The sequence below is a fragment of the Trichosurus vulpecula genome, chromosome 3 (genome assembly GCF_011100635.1).
Source record: "Trichosurus vulpecula isolate mTriVul1 chromosome 3, mTriVul1.pri, whole genome shotgun sequence".
Classification (NCBI taxonomy): Eukaryota; Metazoa; Chordata; class Mammalia; order Diprotodontia; family Phalangeridae; genus Trichosurus; species Trichosurus vulpecula.
The window spans coordinates 356,063,218-356,084,678 of NC_050575.1; the positions used below are offsets into that span (position 1 = coordinate 356,063,218).

Sequence of the window (21,461 nt, forward strand, 5' to 3'; positions counted from 1 at the left end):
AAAACTACTGGTTTCATGTTCTTTACCACTAAAACTCATGTTATACTTCTAAGCCTTAAAAAAGCTATTTCTCCTTAACCACAAAAGTAATAAGAGAAAGCTTAATCCTGCTGGTGAAAGATATTTGTAAGCTCATGTCTTCTGAAACTGTTTCTGTATAACAAAGTCAAGGGAAACAGAGCTAAGATACCTTTACTGTGCTGTATTCTTGCAATGAATCCATCAACAGACATTTATTAAGCACCTATTCTGTGTTGGTCATTGTGAGAGGCCACTGGCTCTCTAGCAGATTGAGGGTAATGGGTTAGAAAATTGAAAACAGGTCCTGAGGGATGTAGGCCACCTAGGGGAAAGGCTGGTGGCCCTGTCTTCTTTGAAAGATCCAGAACAAGTGTCAGGTGCTAAGAAATAATGGGCTAATTCTTTATTTGCCTATTCGCTCTTCTCTCAATTCCAAGACTGCTTTCTCTACTGTTCACATTCCAAAACTAAAGGTCTGAGTTTTGGGAAATTTTGATTTTAAAAAATTCTCTGGTTAATTCATAATTTAACACATAAGTATGCAGAAGTTCTGGTTCATTCTTTTGTATAACATTTTAAAGCACTATTTAATATTAATCACTGATGAATAAAAATCTGCAATATGAATAAAAACCCCTGGCTTAAAATACAGAATTCTATTATAACTCAGTTTTAGTTGTTGTCATTATGTGACTATCGTCTTCAAATGTTAAAATCCCACTTAATAATAAGTACCATTGCTCTTCATATTAGAATTATCTGTACTGAAAAATCTTGAAGAGAATTATCATACAGATTTAAATCTTATAGTAAGGCTGACCAAACTTAATTATGATATGAGTTGTATGTAATGTACAAAAAATGTACTTAACTCATTTTTTAATGAAATATATCCTTTTTGCCAGTATTTGTACCTTGATACTTAATACTTCTTGACTTACTGTTAAAACCACAGAAACAATTGCTGTTAAGGCAATAACAAGCTTTAGGTGTTTGAGTTTGGAGCAGGCAAAGTCAGGCCACGACTAGGGTAGGTCGGCTAAAAGATTACACACATAAACTAGGAGGTGGCCCTTATCAGCTCTTTCTGCTTTTATAAGTTTGACCTGGTCAGGTACCAGGCCTTCTTTTTCTAGCTCCTGACTTCCAGTCTTTACATCTTCAGTCAACAAAGATAGGAATGCTTTCTAAAGAGTCTTTTCTTTGCCTGTGGACAAAACTACACTGAGTTCATGAATACTTTCTCTTTAGTACTTAATCTCCTACTTCTGGGCCCTAAATTCCTTTTCTACTTCCCGACTAACTATCCTTTTTTCTTTCCCAGAATTTACCTTTCTAGAAATACATGTGCTGCTCCTGCTTTAAGATCAAGAGCAACTTTTGTACAGTTACTCTACTTTTCGTAGAGCTCCTTGGGACATTTTATGGCTCAGCTCTTAAGTTCTAGTCTTTCTAAGTAAGGCATTCTTAAGTCCATTGATTTCCTTTAATTGCCATTTTTTTCCTTTCTAACTAGTCCTAAAATCCAAAGGGGATTTAGCTCCTCCAGCCTGACCCATCACACAGGACATACATGGTGGCAAGGGAATGATTTAGACCTAAGGTTTAATCTACTTTAAACCTAAATGCCAAATCTGGGAGTTAATATTACTTCTAGAACGTGCCTAGTAAGAGATAATGGATTCAAATATGACCCCAAAAGCAGGAAGTAACAGAAAAGGTATTGGGAGTCAGATTTAACAAAACATCCTTACCATTGTTCTAACCTTGTCAGCAGCGGCAAGCCATTTTGTTTGTCCTTGCAGCTGTGGTAGTGGGATGATAACGGTGAAAACAAAGGTGACTTTACTTAGCTTTCTGAAATCACTGTTTGCAAATATAACTTGAGAAATCATTTTTATAAATCAATTATGTTTGCAACATCTGATTATGAAAAATGAACAGAATTTGGTTTTCTAAAATGCTTTTTGCCCTAGAATTACTTCATATGAAAGCATTACATAGTTTAAACTTGATGTTCAACTAACACTAAACATGAATTGAGTCTTTGCCCTGCATCATAAAAAATCTTGGAAAACATGAAATTTTAGAAATGTTTGAGCACTATGCCAAGACTATGGCAGTGTGGGGTAGTGGGTATGATGCCACCCTCACAGTCAGGAGTGTCTGTGTCCAGATTCAGCCTCTGATGCTCACCAGCTGTGCGCCTGTCACCAACTCATTTTGCCTTTCAGAGCCTCCCTTTCCTCATCTACAAAGTGGCAACAGTAGTTCCCACAATAGCTACTTCAAAGGATTGTTGTGATGCTCAGATTAAGCAAGATATATGAAGGGTTTTCTAAACCTTAAAACACTATGTGAAAGTTAATTCTTTTTATTACGGTTATTGAATTTCTTTTGGATACTCTACATTTCAGCCTCATTACTGACCAACCACAAATAAATGATAATTGAGCCCATCTCTGAGATTGTTTGTCTTTAAACCTCAAACACTTATGTGCACATAGGAATATTGGCTCTCAAGTGATAGCTTTCCAAATGTGTTCAAGATCTTATTATATAAAGTCTTTGGGTTGCTGCTTGGCATATATGTTCAAATATATTGCCTATCTCATAGTGATTTATGAATCTCCAGCTTTCCTTAAGCCGCGGATAGAATGTTCCAGTTCTTTGAAATAGACCTAGGATGCTGAACAGCTAGTTATTAAGCCCCTTTGCAAACGTTATTAGGTCATCAGATTGTGGGATTTTACAGTTGAAAGAGGCCTTAGAAATGACCTACTCCAACTCCCTCATTTTATAGATAAGGAAACTGAGTCCCAGAGAGGATTGTAGTAAAAAGAGCACTGAACATGGTGTGAGAAGTCTCGGGTCCAGATCTTGGCTCTGCTGTTATATCGTGTATTGCTGAGGGAGACATTTAACCAAGCTGGAATGCAGTTTCTTCATCTCTAAGATAAGGGAATTTGAATAAATGATCTCTAATGTCCTTCCAAGTTTAAGTCCTATCACCCTAGGTCACAGTCACTAAGTGGCAAAGTCCCAAATGGAACCTGCAGAGTGAACTCTTAAAGCAACCCCCTAAATATACATTAGTGTTTAATTTTACTTTTGCTTCTCTTAGACATCTCTGGCATGGGGAGGGGGGCTTTGCCCTAACAGCTTTCCCATGCCAAACTTTTCTTCATTGGTTGTATAGAATCTTCAGCTTCCAAGTAAGGTATTCTTTTCTGGGGCAGCTACGTGGCACAGTGGATAGACCACCAGGCCTGGAGTTAAAGACCTGAGTTCAAATCCAGCCTTACTACCTGTGAGACCCTGGGCAAGTCACTTTACCTTATTAACCTCAGTTTCCTCATCCGTGGAATGAGCTGGAGAAGGAAATGGCAAAGCGCTCCACCATCTTTGACCCCATATGAGGTCACAAAGAGTAGGACACAACTGAACAACTAAAGTTCTTTCCACTAAGCCATGTTGCCTCATCTGGCCATTATTTTAGCCCAGCTCTATGTTCTTTAAAAAAAAAAAAAAAAAAAAAGAGGTAACAGAGAAGATGGCAAAAGAAATTAAATAAAAGTTGGCTATGTAAAAATTCTTCAAAACTGCATTTTAAATATATGTCAATAGTATATCTGTTACATTGTTTAAGCTATTGACTACTACTTTCAGCTGTGTTGGTGTATATTTGATTTGGGATGTTTTATGGCTAGAAAAAAAAAACAGTGCCCCTGTCTTTATGAAAAAATTTTTGAGCATGTTATTCAAATTAATGCCATAGGATCCTAGATATAGAGCTAGAAGGGAACCTGGAGACTATCTGCTCCGTCCCTGTCTTTTACCCATTAGGGAGCAGAGAGAGGCCCAGAACAGAAAGTTCAGTGACTTGCCCAAGGTCACACAATATTAAGTGACAGGGGCAGGGTTTGATGTCAGGTTCTCTGACTTCAGAGTCATCACTTTTTCCATTGTACTGCATGGACCCCTAAGTGTATTTTCTGAACACTAGAACATTTGATCTTCAATGTTGTACATTTGCCTTCCATTTACAGGATAGAAAAGTATGATCTTGCTACAAAGGAGTAAGCCTGAGAAAATATTTGCTTTATACCCATCTTTTGCATATAAAAAGAAACTACTTTTTCTTCTAAGATGGACAGTGAGTTTTATAAGATGTAACCCCTTTAGCGTTAAATCAAGAAATATTTTAATTTATAACTCTTTTAAGTTTTATAGCCCACGGTGTTACATAGCAAGAAAGGTATTTCCTTATACAACCATAATTTTTAAAAAACTTATTGTTTGTCCAGCTGTTTATTTACCTACAATTATATTTAGATCATGTGGTAGCAGGTGCTAGCAAATACACAAATTTTTTACCATATTTCAAGAAATGATACATTTTTTCTTTATGTGGAAATGCAAGACTCTGGATATGACAATTTATTAAGATCCACGCAATAATTTTACTTGCAAAAATACCATAAAATAGTAGTATCTAGATATGATTTTATTTTTAAAGAAAAAATGATAATCCTGCCCACCTCAGAGATTATTTATCTTTAAACCCGAAAACACTTACGCATGTTCAGGAATACTGGCTCTCAAGTGATAGCTCTCCAAAATGTTTTTTATCTCCAATAAAAAATTTCTATTGTATTTTTTATTATAAAATATTTATTTTGTATCTTTTTGTTTTCAAAGGAGTTGGCATTTGATCCTTATGAATCGTACGCTCAAGACATATTACGACCTGGTTTTCATGACCACTTTCTTAGTCAGTTATCCAAGCCTGGGGCAGCCCTCTATTTGCAGGTATGGTGATTTTTACATGAAATCGCCCATTGTTATATCAGCAAACAAACAAACAAGAATTATAACTATATAAATCACTTTCTTTTCTAGTCAATAGGTGAAGGTTTCAAAGAAGCTGTTCAGTATGTTTTACCCAGGCTACTTCTGGCTCCTGTGTACCACTGTCTACATTACTTTGAACTTTTAAAGGTAAGAAACCAGTACTGTTCAATGACAAAATAATTCAGATAATTTCCTTAATAACAATTTTCTTGTTTCATGATGAATCATTTCAGCATCTGTACTATAATGTTCACACTCTCATAGTAAATATAAAGCAAATGTGGCTAAAGACTCAAGAGAGGGGAACAATTTTAGTGCAATTTGAAAAGTAGGTTGCAAGGTGTTTCTTAAACCTTTTCATCTTTTATCTCCTCTCCTAGGATTTCATATATTTTGTTCTATTATTCCTGTTAGTTGAAATAACCTTTCCATCTGTTTGGATTTTTTTTAATATCTCCATTTTCTCCTTTAGCATCACAACAGAAAGTTGAAGTTTGGGAAGGAACAAGAATAAGGAAAGTCCCCAGTTCATCTCATTTATACAGGCCAATTTTGCCATTTCCCCAACCAGAGAGCTACCTGTTAATTACTTTGAAACTCCCAATTTGTCATTCCTATAAAATTCCTTCTTACAGATATAGAATTCTAGGCACTCAATTAAAAACTAACTAAAAGAGAAAATTTGTTTTTCCAATCATATGCTATAATTCTGCTTTCTTAAATCAAGTGGCATCTTAAAAACAATCTTTAAAAAACAGGATCTCAATGGTGAAGAAAATGCATTCAACAAACATATGTTAAATGTGCTTACTATATGAAAGGCATTTTGCTAGCTACCAGGTATACAAACACAAAAATAGTCTCCAACCTCAAGGAAAAGGAAAGCTGAGCTTCAATCCATATAAATTGAAGTACAGCAGTACAAGTAAAAGCATTATGCTTTTTAAAATGTAATATTCTTTATTTAGCAATATGGACTGCTTTTACAGGTAAAAATATTACAAGTCAGTTTCTTCACAATCTTTTAAGCTACTAAAGAGATTATTGCATTCTTTATCCATTTCTCTTGGTCCAAATATGTGAATTCATCAGTGTAAAGGTCTCACTAGTAAACAGCCTCTTTCTACCAATGAAGATCAGCGATTATCCTGTCCAAAATCAAACAGCCTCAATGTGTCAGAAGAAAGATTGAATCCAGATTATTTTATGTCAGGCTGGATTTCTACCCACTGTGCTCTGCTGCTACTCTCCTCAAAACAGTAGTAACTCAGTACTAGCAACATATGAAGACTAAGTATAATATTATCTTAATTGGATTCTCCATTTGTGAAAATACCTCCAATGATCAAGTTATCTTAGAAAAAAAACTACAAAAGATATAGCACTGTTGTTTTAATTTAAAAAAAAAAACACAAAACTTCTTAGTTGTGTTGTGATTTTGTTTATTAGTAGTAATAATTATTAGCTTCTCTTGTGGTTGATGAGATGATCTTTTATAGTAAATAAACAAGGAAAATAAGTTTTTTGACCCTGATAAAGGGGAAATGACAGGTCATACAACTTCACCCCACCCTCATTCCTTTTCTGTTCTTTGTAAATTTTATTTCATTGTGGTGAGTGGTTTGTTGTTTAGGGTGGTTTTTCAGTAGGCTGGTGTTTTAGGGTGTTTGAACTGAGAGTCATGTCAGAGTTAAAAGACAATCATGGAGACAGTAGATAAGCTATGGACTATTTTTTAAAGTTACATTGTTTTGTTTTGTTTTTTATATTTATTCATTTCCAAATATTCTACTCTTCTCTCCCTGCCTAGGTACCCTTCCCTTGTAAAGATTCTTTAAAAACAATTCTCAACAAAACCGACCAAAACGTCAAACTGAATCTTATAAAATATGCAGCATTCCATGCCCTTCCATATTCATCCTTTTCCAGGGCCAGCATTGGTCATTATCATCATATTGTCTTCAGTTTTATTTTGCTTGTTTTTTTTCATTACATGATTGTAATGTTTGTGTATATTGTTTCATCTTAGCTTTACCAACAGGTATCTCTCTTATTTGTCCCTGTCTTACTATTCCCTCTACTAGCAGTCTAGTTCAGCCTCTATCTCTCATTTGGACTTCAACAGTGTTACAGATCTCCAAATCTAGTTTCTCCCTCTTCTAATCTATCTAACACTTTGCTTCCAGATTAATCTTTCCAATGGATAGATTTGCTCACATAATTCCATTATTCAGAAATTTTCAATGGATTTTTTTTTTCTGACTATTGATTAACTTTCAGGTTCCTTACACTCAATATTCAGGATCTTGCACAATTTGCCTTTAGCCTACTTCACTGGTCTTATCTCATGCCACACATATTGCATTTCATATACTAGAGCCAATTAAACCACTTGCCATTCCTTCTGAAATGTCTGACACTTTTCTTCCTCCTTTTCACATGTTATTTTGCACACTTTGAATATTGTACCCCTATCTCTTCAAGTTGACATCCCACCTTAAGTGTCTAGTTCAAATGTTTTCACTTCAAGGAAGTCTTCTTTGAAATCTCTGAGTTTTCTTTCTCTTTTATCTAATTGCCTCTGTATTAAATTTATCTCTGTATATAACAATAGCAGCCATTTGTATTACATTAAAGCTACAAAGTGCTTACATGTTATCTCCCCAATTAGATTGTCATCTTCTTAAGGACTAAGACCATGACTCCAATTCAATAAGCATTTAATAAGCACTTACTGTGTGAGAGACACTATGCTAGATACAGAGATATGAAGATAGGAATAAAAAACAGGACTTTCCCTCAAGGGAGGTTACATCCTATTAAGGGATGTAACAGGTAAACTGATAAGTTAAATTCAAGATAATTGAAGAGGTAGGGAATAGTAATAACTATTTCTAATAGTGTAAGTATGAATATAATGAGTATTACTGTTTGTCTTTACTTCTTCCTTAGCCTTAGCATGGAGGGAGAGAGAGGAAGGAAGAAAGGAAATTATTGAGTTTGAGCTAATTCTGTACAGTGGGAAAAGGGCTAAATTTGAGGTTGCGGTCCTGAGTTCTAATCCCACTTTGCAGTTTGCTACTTAGGTGACCCTGGGTAGGTCCCTTAACTTCTAGATCTGATTCCCCATGTGTAAAATGAAAGGGTCAAGCTAGATGACCTCTGTGATTGCGTCTAACTTTAGATGTGTGATCCAGTGACCTCAAGGTTTTGTCATTTTTTGTTGTATTTCCTTTCAGCACCCATTTCATCTAGCTTGTAGTTTTATCTTAACCACAATATATTTTATTCATTACAAAGCAAAATGAAACAAGCTCCACGTACATATTCTTACACTAGCTTTGAGTTCTCACCTTTACCCCAAAATTTATAGATCAGGTCAGGTTGTTCTACAAGACTTTCTCATTCCACAGACTTCACCAAAAATTTGTCCTACATGACACATAAAACCATGTAGTGAAATGAAGAATCAAAACTACTTATGCCACTGATGTTGCTGCCAGGTGCCAGTTAGCTAAAAACTACAAGCTTAAGCTGTTTGGTCCCATTTGAACTTGTGGCTCATGGTGTTAACTGAGAAAGTCCCTGTTCCACAAGAACACTAGCTCTGGAGTCAGAGGCTTTGGTTCACATCTGCAGCTGTTGCCTGCTGGCTGCACCATCACAGGCAAGCCCTTTTATCTTCTAGGGCCTCAGTGCCTTCATCTGCAAAGTGAGTGTTAGACCAGATGGCTCGGAGTTCTCTTCTTGCTCTTGATCTGTGAACCTTTGATGCCCTAGTTGTCTGGACATTATTGTTTACAGACATTTATCTGCTTTGCTTAGTTAGGTATATTGCTTAGGCAGTTGCTTAAAGCATTCTGATATTTCTCAGATTTGGGAAAGTGCCTTCTAATAGAGCTAAGACTAGGGTCCCCAGTCCCTTGATCATGTCACCAGACCTGGCTGTGTCTGGAAGACATCCTTACGATTCCCTTTCTTCTCAAAAATACTAAGGAGCTAGAGGGAGAGAAAGAGTGAGAGAGAGAGAGCGAGAGAGAGAGAGAGAGAGAGAGAGAGCGAGCCATATTTGGCAGCTTTCAGCAACAACCAATAATCACAACTTTACCATTGTTTTCAAGAAGAGCCTGGTGCAAATGGAAAGTAGTCACTTCTCACACAAAAAGTTAGGACCCACAGCCCACATCTTGAATAGTCATTTCCTTTCTGTTCTGTATGTATAGTAATTCTCAAACTTTGCTTTCTTGACTCCATCTTTCCTCCTGTCTGTCATGCTTAGTGTTGAAGAAGAATTATTTAAGTTAGCTTCTGATTCCATGAAGAGAAGGAGAGATACAAGGGAAAAATTGGGAAATCTGAACTCTAGTAACAGCAACTGACACTCATGGCAGTGGGCAGGAGGCTTTGAGAGTAATCATACCCCTTTTCATACAACTGCTGCCAGGAAACCAATTGCTTAGCAAATCCGTATTTAATCGGTCAAATTTCTTTGACTAGAACAGAGGCTTTGCTTTAAACAACATTTCTGCTAAACATTGGGGTGTTTTTCCCTCAATATAAAGGTGTTTTTTATAAATATTTTACTTATGAAACGTTTCATCATAGTTTGTGTTTTATAATCATATTTGCATATGTAAAATTTCCATGACTTTAAAGTTTGTTATTATGTTGACAGGAATACCTTATGTGTAAAAAAAATTTTTTTAGGTTTATAATAGATTTATTTTAAAATACTTTTGATATAAAGCTTGATTTATTTTATTTCACAAGTTTGGAATTCTTCCTTAAGAAAGTATCCTAGCTAGTATTTAAAAGAGTTTAAATAATATTTAAATATTATTTAAAATCAGCAGTATTTTCTGTTCTTTAGCTCCAGGATATACCCAGACAAATCATAAAGTCATTCAAGAGTATATTCAACTATTTAATTTCTAAGCAGATTGCACTTTCTTTTTGAATGCATAGATACTGTTGCATGTAATCTAGAGAGAAGTATTTTTTCCTCCCTTACGAGGCATTTGGAAGGTATCATCTATGTATTCATACAGACAAATGTTTTCTTGATAATTTGATAGTTATTTTTGAAAACATTCCATTTTTGTCTTAATGTTTATGATGCATCCTCATTCTCAGTTATTGAATTTTAAAGTATATGTTTTGTTACTTCATTATACTAGTTTAATTTTATGCGTGAGATCAAGATCTCAGTTTTAAAATTTGAAAATAACTTTGATCAACCTTGGGCAGGTCACTTAATTTCTCAGCCTTAGTTTCCTCATCTTTAAAATGAGGGGGTTGGACTAGATAACTTTAGTTGGCCCTCTAAATCTTATCACCCATAAGCCTGATTCTATTCTTCTAGAAAGTCCAAAGTCCAAGTTTGTTTGTTTTTTCATTTTTTTTAAATGGCAGACAAAATTTAACAGGAATATAAACATTCCTAGATTAAGTACCTAAAATAGATGACATTGGGTTTTGTGGGATTTCTTACCAATGATGAAAATAAGAGAAATAGTAGGAATGTTGCTCCGGATCTCTGCTTCCATATTTTATTTAGCATTTTTTAAAAGGCATCTTCATGTAGAAGAGGTGTTTAGGTAGAAAAGAAAAGACTTTAGATATAGTTGCAGGGGCAATACAACTAAAATGTAACTGGACGTGAAATTAAACTAAGAACCAACACAATCAGAAGTATTGTATTTGTCAAAATACTTTCTTAATGTTTCACTACTTATCTTAGCAATGATGCTGATTTTCAGAAAAACTAAAGACTCCTCAGAATGCCTTAAATCCTTAGACTGTTGATTTGTGCTAAAAGTTAGCAAATTTAAAAAGTTACCAGATATTTTATTTTAATGATTTGACTTACTTGAAGTATAGGTCTAAATTTTTCCCCTGAGTTTTTTGTTTGTTCATTTTTGTTTTTGCTAACATCACAGCTACTACAAAAATTTCAGTCCAGGGTATTAAGCATGGGAATTTTAATGGAAAAGGTTTAAAACATAGAAGTTCAAAACTATAGTAGATCTCAAAAAATGTAAAATTAGATCTATCTTTCCTCAAAGTAGATTTTGTTTGGGAGTTTGGGGTTTTTTTCCCCCTAAAATTATAACTAATTTTATTGTCTAGGGAGGTCTTGGGGAGGATCCCCCTCTACCAATGCCATTCAGTCCTTGCTTTGCAACTTAAAATCTCAGAAGTTTGGCTTGGGTATAGAAATTCTGCCCTGTGCATCCCACCAATAAAGGTACAGCTAGATTATTTTCAGTGCAAAAGAAAAGAGATAACTGCACTTGCCATTTATTTATTTATTTATTTGTAAGGATTTTTACTAGTGAAAGGCCTTTCCCCAATTTGGAGGCCCCTGCCTGCAGATGCACAGTTTTAAATGTGCTGCTTTTGCCATTTGGTAGGTGAAATGTGTGAAACTCATTGCTGCTGTTCAAAAGCACTTTTTTAACCACTGCATACACCTCTTTGTAATTTTAATGGTGATGTGTGTCAGTAAATTTTACACATAGCCTGAGAAGATTTACAGCAGCTGATGTCTTATTGCCAGAAGTTAAAGATAGAGAGGAGGATTATAAAATATGGCTTCTCTCTCTCAAGCACAGCAGAAGTTCTGTCTACTGTCTGTTTTCCTTACCATAGCTTTTCAAGGGGAAAAAAATTCAAAGCATTGAATGAAAATGGCCTCTGTCTAGACCCCAGCCATAGATATAAATGTCTGGCTATAGTACAACATATTGCAAGGGCATATTGTAAAGAGATGAGAGTCTTTCATTCCAGATTTTGCATTTTATCTTCCCAAGTCAACCAAACTGCTGTACGGAACAGTTGTGGTTGATGGTTTTTTTCTTTTTTGTATTTTCAATTTCCTTCTCGTAGCCTTTTTTTCATTGGTGGGTTCCTGTTCAGATTACCAGGATCCTTTCCACCCTTCAGTTTTTTAACTTGCTTTTCCATTATTCTTGCATTTTGTAGCTCTTCTTCAATGTTTGTTATGGCTGTGATGTCTACAACAATAGGAGGGGAAACAGTGAAGGGCTGCAACTCAGACTCGTCAGGTAGGCGAGAGAGCTGCTAATATTTAGAAAATGTTTCAATAACTAAAAAGCTAGGAATAGTTGGATCCCTATGAGGAGTCCAAATTTGGGGAACTTGGGTTTGTTTTTGTGCTATTTTATTTTTGAATTCTTTGAATTTTACTTTTTAAAGTTTTTTTTTTAATTTGTAGACCATTTTACCTTTTGTCTATTCCCATTAATGCAACCGACTTTAAAATATTTCCAAACAAAAAAACAAACAAAAAAGCAGCCCATATTATTCCCTACTCACAGAGGAGGGTCAAGTATTACTTATGCTTATTTATATTGTTGAAAATAAGCCTGAGGTTTAGAAACGTAGTTTTTTTTTAATTTATCTTCTGCTTGTCTTATGATGATTTCTTTAATCAAATGTGTAAATTCTGCTAATTCCTTTTTAAAAATAAAAAATAATAAAATCCACTTCGTCATCTTATTTATATAGCCAAAAATAGTGCTAAGTTTTGGTGTTCAGATCTAAATAATTATCTCAAGTCCAGGATAAAGCAATATTTGTTTATTTGGTTACCCTTTGTTTAACTCAGAGTCTCTAGTGGCTTTGTAAAGGGTTTAAGATTTTTAAATGCATCTATTTAGTATTGCTTTCAAAAAAAATACTTAAAATATAAAACAGTGTAATTCAGCAAAATTCAAGTTACCTCTTTCCTCTTATGGGTAAATTACATTACTTGAGATAGTATCTCTTTTTCATAGGACTTTTAGGATCTTATAAATCTCCTGATAGCCAGACTTGCTAAATAATTTTAATGTAGTATTTTCTCCCTTTTAGTAATTCCTATGTATATAATATTTTTAATTATATTGCATGTGTGTGGCTATGTATATACATGCATATAACATAGAGAGAGAAGTTACAAAACACTTTGTTCATGACAATGGCCAAGTAGATAGTACAAATATCCTCACTTTACAGATGGAGAAATGAAGGTTCATAAGATAAATGACTTGCTTAAAGATGCCTAACTAGTAAGTATTGGAGTACTTTGAATAAAGTTTTGTTAATTATGTAATGTAATATTGTTGAATATGGTATTCAGTGTATTTTCATATAATCTAGAATTACCATTTATTGAATAACAATATCGTGTTTCCTCATGACACTACAAAAAGATAGGTACATGTAGGGTCTCCACCTCAAAAATTATTTACTTACTCCTTCATGTAGGAGTAGGGATTAATACATTTTTAGTTTATTTTTTAATTATTGTATTGCTATAGGCTAGTAAAAATTTTTGCCATTAATTTTTTCATATTTAATACATGGAATTAGAAATATTTTTACTCATCGCTACCCAAAGGAAAAATTGTTTTTGATGAGATTTCTTTTTAACTCAGTAACCATATTTGAATTTCATCATCCTCTCCCAACTGATTCTTAGATAAGCTGTTGTCAGTGAGGTAAAATCAAACTAGTAAGATAGGGAGTTTTATGTACTACATTATCTCTTTTGAGCCTCATAATATCTCTGTCAAGTAGAGAGTACAATTGTTATTATCCCTGTTTAACAATGTTAGTAACAGAGAGACAAATGAAAGCAAGGTCTTCTAACTCTTTAGTGTTCCCACTTCCACATGCTGTTCCCTTTTTCTAGAGTCACTGCACTCCTACTAATGTAAGCCAAGATCTCATACTGAAGTTCCTCAGTGCCCCCCTCCATATTTCTGTTTATCTTTATGGTGGTTCTTTAAAATGACCTATTCTCTCTTCCCTCCCCCCACATCCAGTCCACTGGCAAGTCTCATCAATTCTACTGCTACAACAACTCTTGCAAATCTATGCCCTTCTCTATATTGACATGGATATCACCCTGTAAACTCTAACCTGGACTATAGCCACCTAATATGTTTACCAGTCCTTCCACATGGCTGCCAAATATCTGTTCCTAAATCACATCTACCCTTCCTCTCTCCTCCCTGCTTAAGAAGCATTAGTGGCTCAACTGACTTCTCTGTGTGGCACCTTAGGCCTCTCAGTCTTTCTCCAGCCTATCTTTCCAGATTGATTTTATATTGTTCCCCCTCATGGACTCTGTGTTCTAGAATGTGTATTCTGCTTTTGGAACACTGAACTCTGCACTTCATCTCTCACCTTAGTGCAGGCTATCAGCTGGGAGCTCCTTAGCTCTTTCACCATTTCAGCTCAAGTCATCTCCTGCAAGAGGTTTTCCCTGATCATTAGTGTTCATGTATTTTGTCTTTGCCTGCTTGTTTATATATTGATGCATAAAGTTCTTGAGGGCAGGTATAGCAACTGGTACCATGTCACCCACAAACAGGAACATCTAGAGAACCACACCATCTTCAGAGAAACTTTCTTCAATTTGGACTCTACACTGGATCTCCTCCATTACAGAGAAGAACACAAACATACACATATGATGTATGTACATATGGTGGCGAGCGCATGTGTCCCTTTTTTTGCTTTTCCTTGATGTGTATGACATTAGGTCATTGATGAGAGTTTTTTCTGTTGTGTCTTTTAATGAATATTGAATGATTTTGGTGTATGAATTACAAATGCCTTTTATGAAAAGAACTTTATCAGATCGAAAACTTTTTCATAATCAATAAGCCATAGGCATAATGAAATCTTATGTTTACTTGGGAGGGAGGCAGTAAGCTGGTGATCATTTTAATTAAAAGAATTATGATGTTAAAACAAGGACTCAGAAGGACCCCTGTCATGCATGCAGCATCATTCTTCCTCCTCTACAATTATTTGCATGTAGTCCAATCTAGTATCTATTATGTGTAATGATATTTCTGTGATAGTTCTGGGGGTAAAAAACCAAATTTATTTCACGGAGCCCATGTAATCATAAAATTCCATTTCATGTTTCTTCATTTGCTTCTGTCCAGTGAGTTCAGATTTTAGAACAAATTTGGATACATTTCCAATGGACAGAAAATATGTTCAATCAACTAGAAGCTTTCACACTCTCAGAGGCAGAATTTCATTTAGGTTTTTTTCCTCAGACTATAAAGCTCAGTTATTAGGGTGTTGTTTTTTTCATTAATAGAATTTCAGTTATAATCCTGAGTATACCATGTTATGTTAGAATAATGGTTCATTTAGGCAGAAGGCTATTAATTCTGTTGCATTATGAATAAGTTTAAAAGTTGATCAGATATCATATTCAGGCTTGGATCAATGAAATATTTATATTTGTCTGGGCAAAAGCACATTGTTTTTCATAACCCTCTGTGATGTCCCCCGTCTTCCTCAAATCACTTGAAAATAGGTGCATGTCACTATGTAACTGATAAAAAAAATAGATATTTAGTTATTATTTACTCATTTGTCAGGTAATGGTTTGTACTATTTTCTTTTAATTATTGTGGGGGGGAAGCAAGCACTGCCTTCCTATTTTTACTCTTTCTTCATCTCCCCTTTCTCTTATCCTCTTCCCCTCCTACATCCTTGTTGAGTAAGATAGGTTTCTATTATAATTAACTACACATATATGTTTTCCCTCTTTGAACCAATTTAGATGTGAGTGAAATTCAAGCATTGCTCATCCCTACCCCACACACCATTTTCCCTTCCATTGTAAAAGCTCTTTTTTGTGCACCTCTTTTAAGTAGGATAACTTCCCTCATTCTTCTTTCCCCTTCCCCCTTCTCCCAGGGCATCTGTCTTTCTCACATATCCATTTTTTTTACATCATCTCAACATAATCAATTCAATTCCACCCCCTCTTTCTATGTTGAATCCTTCTTACTGTTGTTATGATGATAAAGTTCTTAGAAGTTACATGTATTATCTTCTTATAGAGAAAGGTAAACAGTTTGACCTTATTGTGTCTCTTATGATTTTTATGTTTCTCTTTGAATTTTATATTTGAAAATCAAATTTTCTATTCAGTTCTAGTCTTTTCATCTGGAGTGCTTGAATGCCTTCTATTTCATTAAATATCCATTTTTTCCCTTGAAGGATTATACTCAGTTTTGCTAAGTAAATTATTCTTCATTGTAATCGCTATTCTTCCCCCAGGATATCATATTCCAAGCCCTCCACTCCTTTAACATGGTAGCTGCTAAATCTTGTGTGATCCTAACTGTGACTCCATGGTATTTGATTGGTTTCTTTGCGGTGGCTTAAAGTATTTTCTCTTTGACCTGGTAGTGCTAGAATTTGGCTATAACATTTCTGGGAGTTTTCATTTGGGAGATCTCTTTTCGGTAGTGATCAGTGGATTCTTTCCATTTCTATTTTACCTTCTGGTTCTAAAATATTGGACAGTTTTCCTTGATAATTTCTTGAAATATGTATCTAGGCTCTTTCTTTGATCATAGGTTTCAGGTAGTTAGTCCAATAATTCTTAAATTATCTTGCCTCAATTTATTTTCCAGGACAGCTGTTTTTCTGATGAAATATTTCACATTTTCTGCAATGTTTTCATTCTTTTAACTTTGTTTTATTGTTTCTTGATGTCTCATGGAGTCGTTAGCTTCCACTTGCCCAATTCTAATTTTTAAGGAATTGTTTTCTTGAGTGAACTTTGTTACCTCTTTTTGCATTTGGCCAATTTTTTTTAGGTATTATTTTCTTCAGTATTTTTTTTTGCCTCTTTTTACCAAGTTGTTAATTGTCTTTTCATAATATTCTTCATTTCTTTACCTAATTTTTACTATACTTCTTTTATTTGATTTTGAAAATTATTTTTTAGCTCTTCCAGGAATTCTTGTTGTCCAATTCACTTTTTTTTTCCTTTGAGGGTTTGCTTGTAGCTATTTTGACTTCATTGTCTTCTGAGTTTGTATCTTGACCTTCCCTGTCACCATAGAAACTTTTTATGGTCAGGTTCTCTTTTTGTGTGGCTTGCTCATTTTTCCATGCTATGTCTTGGTTTCGGACTTTATTGTTGTTCAAGTTAGGCTCTTTTCCCAGGAGGTGAGGGTGGGGGACTGTCTTAAGCTTTAGGGTGTTTTTTTTTTTTTGCACTGCTCTTTTCAGAGCTGGGGGTTTGGAAGTTTTCAGTGCTTCCAAGATGATGTGATCTGGGGGAGGTATGGTTACTGCTCTCCTGTTCTGCACTCAGGTCTATACCCAGGAAGGGTCCCTTCTCCCTTGGGACTGGAAGTAATACTTTCCCTCAGGGTTCCTGATCCCTTGGTACCAGAAGTGATATAACTAAAAGTGACACTGCCCCTCAGGGCTTCCACTGCCTCTTGATCAAAAGTGCCCTTAAACTATGACCTAGAAGTGGCCATGGGCAATGGAGTTGTCAAACTGTGTCTAGTCCTTCATCCAGTACTATCACAGAAGCCCCCTGTCATCTCTTTCTGACCAGGTGCCAGGTCCCCTTACCATCTCTAGTAAGAGAGCTCCTGAAGCTGCTGCTACTTCTATTGCCACCATCTGGTCCCACCACTGGTGTTTCATCCATGTGGGCTTCAGGTGAGCCTCTACCCCTGTGTCATAGATCTCTATTTCTGACCTCCTAAGTTTTCTTTGGTTGGAAGAATGTCTCACTCTGACCTTTTGTGAGCTCTGTTACTCAGATTTCAATTTGAGGCATTATTTTAAATTTCTTTGGAGGAGAATGTTGGGAGAGCTCAGCTGAGCACTTTCTTTACTCTACCATCGTGGCTCCCAATCTTATGTTTTCTACAATTTCAAAATGATCAAGATGTGGTCTGTTCAGTAGTGGTAATGAAAGCCTGCCTGTTTGCTACTAATGTCCTCATCAAGGATGCACTCATATAAATGACTCATATAAATATTTCCCACCTATATGGTAGAGCAGGCCCATATGTCAGTAATTATTATTTTCTCAGTTGCTTGGGGGAGTAGGATAGATCTTTTAAGAAGATCTGATTTCCCCCCCCCACACCTTTGGTATTTTCCCCTCTTTCAGATAACCTTATATATCAGTCCCTCAGTTCTCTCAGAATTGTTTTTTCCTCCAGCATGTGTCTCTTCCATACGCACTTGTTCCATTCAGTTGCTCTTCCTGTCTTTGTCCTCCTCAGCAACATTTCTACCTTTCCTGTGAGGACACTTGGGACTATGACATTAGGGCTTACATGTGGTAGTCCAGCTGCTTTTATTGTAAAAACAGGGTTCTGTAGAAGATTTTGCTGCAAATCTTTTGATTTTTTTCTTTATTTACTGTCCTCCCAACATTGTCCTTGGGTGGCAGATTAGCTCAGCACTTCTCTGTCAAGAGGTGGGCAGCATTCTTCATCATCAGTTCTCTGAACTCACCATTGATCATTATATTGATCATAGTTCTTAAGCCTTTTGGAATTGGGTTTTTGTAATTTTGATGTTATAGTATGAATTGTTCTCCTAATTCTGCTCACTTCACTCTGTCTTAGGCCATACAAATCTTCCCAGGTTTCTCTAAAACTCTCTTTCTTAATTTCTTACAGCACAGTGATATTCCATTGCATTCATATACCATAATTTGTGCAGCTCTTCCCTACTTGAAAGACACTCCCAGAGTTTCTAGCTCTTTACTACTACAAAAAGTGTGTTATAAATATGTTTGTAGATATAGGTCTTTTTTTTACTTTCTTTGATCTCTTCAAGGTATAGAACTAGTAGGTCAGGGTATACACAGTTTAGTAACATTGAGGGCATAATGCCAAACTGCCTTCCAGAATAACTGAACCCAATTCAAATTCTGCTAACAATTGATCAAAGTGCTGGTGTTCCCATAACCTTTCCAATATTTGTCATTTTCTTTCTTTTTTTTTTCTGGTCAGCTTGCCACTGATTAATGTGAGGTGCATTTCTCTAATTATTAGTGATTTAGAGCTTTTTTTTTAATACGTCTGTAGACACTGGATTTTTTTCATGAAGAATTAACTGTTCCTTATATCCTTTGACTCTCAATTGGGGAGTATCTTTTATTCTTATAAATGTGGATCCATTCCCTGTCTGCTTTGGAAATGTCACTTTTATCAGAGAAACTTGCTGCAAAGATTTTTTTCCCAGTTAACTATTTCCTTTTTATTCTTAGCTCCTTTGGATTTATTTGTGCAAAAACTCATAAAATTTTATCTTCTGTGATCTTCTCTATACCTTGCCAAGTTATGAACTGTTCTTCTATTCATATGCCTGAAAGGTAATTCCATCCTTGATTCTCTAATTTGTACTGGATTGGATATGACCTTTTATGTCCATCTCACATAGGTCATGCATCCATTTGCAGTTATCCATCTTGATATGTGGTTTGAAGTTTTGGTCTGAACCTAATTTTTGCCAGTCTGCTGTCCAGTTTTCCCAGCAGTTTTTGTCAAGTAATGAGTCCTTAGCCCAGTAGTGGGGTCTTTGGGTTTCTAGATTTGTTTGCTTCTGTATGATGGATGCCAAGTCTATTCTACTGATTGATCTCTCCGTTTTTAATCTATTCCAGATTGTTTTGGTGATTACCGCTTTATACTATAGCTTGAGATCTGGTACTGCTAGGCTCCTTTCCCATCTACTTTTTTTCCTTGATTTCATTTGAGATTCTTGATGTTTTTTTCCTTCAGATGAAATTTTATTATTATTTTTCTAATTCTATTAAGTAATCCTTTCATCATTTGATTGGCATGGCACTAAATTAATTAATTTAGTTAGCATCGCCATTTTCATTATATTAGCTTGGCCTACATATGAGCAATTCATTCATATGTGTGTGTGTATACATATTATATTTATAATACACATATATATATAGTTCCTTAGATCTTTCTGTATTTCCATACGCAGTGTTTTACATTAGCATTCATATGGTTTCTACATGTATATAGGTAGATTCCCCAGTATTTTGTACATTCTCAAATCATTTTAAATGAGGTTTTTCTGTCTTTTCCTGCTAGGGTTTGGTTGGTGTTGTACAGAAATCCTGGTGATTTGTGTACATTTGTTTTATATTCCGTTATCAGTATTTTCAATTAATTTTATTTGGCTCTCTAGAGTTTTAAAAGGATACCATCATTTCATCTGCAAAAACTGAACTTTTTCCCTTTGTCTGTTTCATTTGTTCAATTTCTTTGTTTTGTTGCCGTAGCATTTCTAGCACTATTATTAGAGTTGGTATTATTAGCAAAATCTGTGATTAGAGGAGCGTAGTGTTAGTGACCATGGACATCCTTGCTTTACCCCTGTACTGGACTCTGGTTTATCCTTGTTACATATAATATTGGCTTTAGGTCTATTTATTCTTGTTTTCAAGAGTCTGGGGCATAAATGGATATTTTATTTTGTGTTTCTTAATCTGTTGAGTTTTTGTTATTTTTTATTTTCCTGCTCAATCTGTTGATCTGTTCTCTCTTCTCTTTTGTTGATGAAAATGTTTAGATAGATAGAAATTTTCCCCTAAGGACTGCTTTAGATGCATACAAGTATTTTGGTATGTTGTTTTTATCTTTTATTAAATTACCTATCATTACTCTGATTTGTTCTTTGTACAACTTATTTTTAGAATTTTTATTTACTTTTCAATTAATTTTTAGTCCTTTCTGCAGTGGGCCTTTACTCAATATAATTTTTTTAAATTTCATAATGATCAGGAAATAATGTTTTCAATATTTCTGCTTTTCCATATTTGTTTTTGAGATTTTTGAAAAGTAATTTTTCTTGATATCTTTTGTCTTTTTATATTGCCAAATTTCTTAGTCTCTCTCTCTCTCACTCACTCTCCCTCACAGGAATCTATCCCATATAACCAGTAAGCATATAACAGTAAAGAATGTCTTCAATATTCTTTTCTGAATTTGATTGTATCATAATACACAGTTTTTGTAAAGTTATAATAAACAACTGGGAAATATGTATGCTTTTTTCTATTTCCAATAATAATCACCAGAGATGTGTCATATCTAACTTTTCTAAAATTCTGTCTATGACCTTATCTTTTTTCTGTTTTTATTTTTTGGTTGTATTTGTTTGCTATTATAATTTTACACTCTATTTCTCCCTTTAATTCATTTCTCTTTTCCTTTAAGTATTTAAATGCTCTACCTTTTGGGGGACATGTATTGGGATTAATTCATTGTCTGTGGTGCCTTTCATCCACATTTGATTTCCCTGTTTATCTCCTTTTTAAACAAATCAATTTTGCTATTACCTTATCTGAGATCATCATGGCTACCCCTGCTTTAGTGACTTCAGCTAAAGTATATCACACTACTCTCCAGCTCCTACTTTTAACTCTTGTGAATCTCTGTTTCAAGTTTGTTTCTTATAAACAACATATTGTTGGACTCTGCTTTTTAATCCATTCTGCTCTTTTCTCCCCTTTTTTAGGTAAATTTATCCTCTTCACAATTTTGATTGTGACATGTATATTTCTCCTCATCCTATTCTCTTATACTTTTTCCTCCTTTTGCATCCAGCCCCCTTTTTATAAAAGAGAAGAAGGTCTCAACCACCGGTACTTCTATGCTTGATATTAACAACTTCCACTCACCTCTTCTTTTTCTCTTCCCCTTATATAAATCTCATTCACAACTTATTTCTTTCTTTAAACTCCTCTTCATTAT

The 21,461-nt window shown here is 35.0% G+C and overlaps 1 protein-coding gene across 1 annotated transcript in view; it reads left to right on the top strand.

Annotated features, from left to right (window-relative positions):
• SOS1 (SOS Ras/Rac guanine nucleotide exchange factor 1) overlaps window positions 1–21,461 on the top strand; it is a 149,924-nt gene that overhangs the window by 56,814 nt on the left and 71,649 nt on the right. Inside the window, exons 7-8 of the mRNA XM_036750031.1 lie at window positions 4,723–4,833; window positions 4,924–5,022. Of these exons, the coding sequence (XP_036605926.1) occupies window positions 4,723–4,833; window positions 4,924–5,022 (210 nt within the window). The remainder of the gene's footprint in view (window positions 1–4,722; window positions 4,834–4,923; window positions 5,023–21,461) is intronic.